The sequence below is a fragment of the Otolemur garnettii genome, unplaced genomic scaffold, assembly GCF_000181295.1.
Source record: "Otolemur garnettii isolate 467f Iridium unplaced genomic scaffold, OtoGar3 scaffold00034, whole genome shotgun sequence".
Taxonomy (NCBI): domain Eukaryota; kingdom Metazoa; phylum Chordata; class Mammalia; order Primates; family Galagidae; genus Otolemur; species Otolemur garnettii.
The window spans coordinates 4,915,660-4,920,598 of record NW_003852429.1 but is presented as its reverse complement, the minus strand read 5'-3'; the positions used below and the strand labels follow the sequence as shown (position 1 = coordinate 4,920,598).

Genomic DNA, 4,939 nt, shown 5'->3' with positions numbered 1-4,939 from the left:
AGTGATTGTGAAAGGCCAGCTGCCAAGGGGATACTCTGTCAAACCCTAGACCTGTTACCTGATGTGATTCTGCTCTATGAGTAGAACTTGAAGGGAAAAACGTTCAGGTGATATAAGGTGTCATAGACAGGAAATGGACCTTTTTTTTCTGAGACAGAATCTCACCCTGTCTCCTAGAGTAAAGTGCAATATCATCATCATTGCTCACAGTAACCTCAAACTCCAGGGCTCCAGCCATCCTCCTGCCTCAGTCTCCTGAGTAGCTGGGACTACAGGCACCTGCCACAATGCCTACCTATTTTTTTTTATTTTTAGCAGAAATGGGTTCTCACTCTTGCCCAGCTGGTCTTGAACTCCTGAGCTCAAGTGGTCCTCCCATCTCAGACTCCCAGAGTGCTAGGATTACAGGAGCTAACTAACCATGGTCAGACTCCCAGAGTGCTAGGATTCCAGGTGCTAACCATGGTGCCCATCTTGGACCTGTCATTAACCTTAATGAAGAGACCACCTCTCATGGCTCTAGCTGGGTTCAAAGCTGCTTTCTTAACCTATTTACTTTTGTCCCCTTTATCTCCTGAAACATCTCCACTCAGAGAGTCTCAGTTTTATTCCCTGAATCGAAGACTTCCCACAGTTAGAGTCCTCTTAAGAGATGGAAGGAGCCAGAGAGAGAGAGTGTGTGTGTGTCTTGGGTGGCAGCCTTCCCTCACCTGTCCACTTGCTTCTGTGAACCTCATATAGACAATGACAGGAAGAGAACTCCCCAGCTAGTTGGAATATTTAAGTTGATAATTGCAAAGACTAATGTTTTTCAAATCTGGAATAAGCAGAATGATGGTTATTCCCCATAGTCACCACCCCTGAAATTTCCCACCATTGCTTAGATGATGATTCTTCGGGCTTTGATCTTAAATTCAGTAAGTTTTAATGGACAACCTTAAATGTGGCTGTCATGATTTTTCAGTTCTGTTCCATCATCATTTGGAAACATCATGTGACTAGCAATTTTTTTTCAGTGCTTCTAAGGCATATGGGCCTCTTAACTATGTGCAAATAAAGTTCCCATTTTAGTGTCTTTCCAATATTTGGATTTTGCCAAGAGATATATTTTTTGGTGTCACACTGTCTGCTTTCTATGTCCGTTTTCTCTTCGTTAGTCTTACAACTGAGATAATAAGCCTGGGGCTGGTGGCTCAGGCCTAGCACTCTGGCAGGCCGAGGCTGGTGGATTGCTCGAGCTCAAGAGTTGGAGACCAGCCTGAGCAATAGCAAGACCCCATTTCTACTAAAAGTAGAAAAACTAGTCTGGCATTATGGTGGGCTGTAGTCCTAGCTACTCGTGAGGCTGGGGCAAGATGATGTCTTGAGCCCAAGAGTTTGAGGTTTCTATGAGCTATGATGGCATGACACTCTACCCAGGTGACAGAGTGAGACTCTGTCTGGGGGGGAAATAAAAGGCAAAGAAAAAAACCCAGATAATAAGTCTCATTCTTCATGGCTAGAGAAGAGCCTTCCTTCTTAATCTTTCTTCTCTGGCTTTTGAGAAGTGAGGAGGAACAGTCCAGCCCCAGAGCCAGGTAAGATCCCAGCACCTGTGGAAGAGTCACATCCTCTTTTTTTCCCCACATCTGGGCATCCCATTGTCCTGCCACCTTCATGGAGAGTAGTTGGTTGGGCAAGATAAAGCTCATGTCCTTGTGGCCTACGTTACTGGAACCTTCTAAAAGAAAACATTTATACATCTTATATAAGCCTAGGTACAAGATTCTCTATTGAAAGCAGGAGGCCAAGAGTCATTCATTTGTGGGCTCCTTAAACAGAGGAATAGGAAGAGCTATTTGGATTAAAATAATTTTATTATGATGAGCTTCTCAGTGGGTTCCAGGTTACTGTGCACTTTTAGTTATTAGTGATCTCCTGTGAGGCATGTGACCCATTGCACAGACCAGATACCATGAGGAATTGCTGATGTGAAAGCAGTGGCCATCCCTCCAAGAATAGGGGTGCCCCTGACCCCGTTCAGTTATATCTTTTTCAGATAAAGATCTGAATGTCCCATTCTGATGGGTGGACAGATCCCCAATTCTAGAGGACTGTTTTACTTGTGGAGAAAATACCCTATAATATTCTTCAGTGCAAATTGGAAAATAATTTAACAGTTTTGCTTTGAAGCACAAACTTCAACTCAACATGCTGTTGGTATTTTCCTGTATCACATCAGTGTTGACAATTTCTGTAGCTCTCCTGATAAAAACTTTCTGAACTAATTACATCCTTGTATGTCCTGTTTAAGCAGATAATACCTGGAAAGCATTTGTGCAGGTCAAGCCTTTTTCTTCCCATCTTCTTCTTCAGATGGCTCGCGGCAACAGATTCTTTTTGTTAGTGTTCAATGGCCCAGAAGATATTTTCATGCATACTTTGTAAAATGGAAAATTAATTTGTAAACAGGCATTTGAAACCCTATAACCTAATGATTATTGTGAATTTTGATTTTTTGTCTTTTAATTCTATTCTGGAAGTTAGCATTGGAATAAAATAGGCTATGGTAATGACATTCGCTATTTTGGGCATTTAGGAACCTGTTTTGTTTACTGGAACAATGAGGAAAAACCTGGATCCCTTTAATGAGCACACAGATGAGGAACTCTGGAATGCCTTAAGTGAGGTAATGTATAAAGTACAATTATCTTTACTTTGTTAGCATATGTATATGTACATTTATAGCATTGTAGGTAATTAAGGGGAGCTTACTGGTTAAACTAACTCTGTTCACTACCAGAGAACATTGAGGATACAAATATATGTGAAGTGTGTATATTGATGATAATGAAAACCATTCTCGTTTTAATTCTCTTTCTGTATTTCCTCCAAAACAGCCAGATATGTTCTTACTTGTCTATAGCACATAAACTAGAAGTTGTATTCATGGGTTCAAATTCTTCTATTTACTAAGCTGTCCTGCAACATCGATTTTATAGCTCTATTCTGAGGAAACATCTCTTAAGTGAAGACAATAATAGTTTTTCATTATTAACTGAAAGGTGAACGAGATCATATTTGTGAAACGCTTTGACGTTTTATAAGAAAGTGTTTATATAAAAGGAAATTATATACTTAGAATGTGACAATTGGCAATCTTAATTGGCAAACAGGTAACTTTAATGATGCAGAGTGAAGGCAGATAACAGAATCCTGTAGCCTTTGCTAGTTTTTTATGCCAATACATTGATTTCTAGAGGATTTTCTATTATTTGTGTAATCGTCCTTTAGTCCACTTCTTGGAATTTCTTTGCCTTTGCATGAACAGGATTTTGATTATTAAGATGCTGTTTGTATATTTTGACACTGATGAATTTTCATGTTCACTCTACTTCTGTGAATTAAATTTTAAGCTACTTCATGATGGAAACCTTATTGCAAAGTCCTAGCTCAGTCGTGTACTTTTTAAAAAGTAAAATAAACATATATTAATCGGTTGATCTCTTCATTTGTGAGAATTGTGGCTGATTTCTTTAAAAAAATAAAAAAGTAACAGTCACAGTGAATAGTTCCTCACCATTGTTATTTTGAATGCCGTTGTCACTGTTGTCCTTGCAGGATTGGCCCTGCAATCATTAATTTACGGATGAGTTTTGGCTGTGAGCAAGCACATTTATCGGCCTGACGGTTTCTTGCCAGCAATTCTTGTTTCTGAAGGCATGGCAGTGCCAGGTCCTTACACTGCCGCCCTGCTTTGCAGCAGTTGTGGGGAGTTTATATTCTTAAATTGCGTGAATTACTTCTACTTGGATGTCTGTTGACCTCTGACTCCATGTGAGTCTTTCTGCAGTGAAATTCTGAAAGATAAGAAGAGGGGAAACAACCATCCAATAGGAGGAAAAATAATTTGACCCACTTCACTTGCTCTCACAAGATGGACACGTTTAATAGTGACATTGTGATACACCCTAATAGAACAGGAATTACTAGTATTTTTCTATTTGCTTCAGACCTTCAGATTTCTCACCACAGATTCTCAGATAGGAAAATTAGAAACACATTGTTCCATGGACAGTGAAGAAATGTTAATGGGAAGACAATTCTATTAAAAAGCGTCGTAGAAACTTGGCTCACATGTATGTCATCGGTAGTAGCCAAAATTAAAATTTTGTCACCTCTCAGAATGCTGAACACGATGAGGTGATGGAGGTAGATAATGAACGCTGAGGTGCACCTTTATTTAGACTGCCCTGGGAGCTTTCAGGAAATGGAAACAACAGAGCGTGTGCTCGGAGGCCTGGCTGAAGAGTGTAGGGAGTGGTTTCCACGTAGTGCTCTGGAATTGACCTCAGAGATTTAGTGGTACCTCTTAGAAGTGAGAGATGATCCATCCTTGTCTTTCTCTGGAATTCCTTATGACTTGATAGGTCTTTCAATGAAGGATTTGGTGAGGTTTCTAAAAATTAGGAAAGCAACTTTGTGGTTATGTTGTGATTCCAGCTGTTCTCAATCACAGATGTAGTCTGGAATCTACACCTAAGAAAGTCACCAGACATTACTTATTTAGGGATAATAAAACAATAAATAGTGGAGTTTTTTTCCTCTTTTGGTTTTTCTCAATTTTCCAAAATTTTCTGTAGTGCACTTATCCCCTTTTATTATCTGCAAGGGACTGAAAGGGCTACATGCTCGTAGCAGAGATGGAACACTGAAGTTTTCACAGTAGCGACTGGAGTCTCATCAGCACAGGTTCATGCAGGCTGGGATCGTTCTGATAGGTCAGGGATTCTTCCCCTGGAGTCCTGGGGACCTCAGGGGCGTCTATCAGAACTTCATCCCTGGGAACTGTATGTATTAAGTTGTGTGTGTGTTTATCTGTGGAGACATCAGTCAAAGGATTCACCATGGCCACTCTAGTGCCTTGCAGGTTCCTCTGGATTTCTCTGTCGAAGTCTGC

At 40.4% G+C, this 4,939-nt stretch overlaps 1 protein-coding gene across 1 annotated transcript in view; it reads left to right on the top strand.

The window, feature by feature from the left end:
• Nucleotides 1-4,939, top strand: part of ABCC4 (ATP binding cassette subfamily C member 4) — a 252,668-nt gene that overhangs the window by 219,479 nt on the left and 28,250 nt on the right. The window contains exon 27 of the mRNA XM_012805020.1: nucleotides 2,579-2,668. Within this exon, the coding sequence (XP_012660474.1) occupies nucleotides 2,579-2,668 (90 nt within the window). The remainder of the gene's footprint in view (nucleotides 1-2,578; nucleotides 2,669-4,939) is intronic.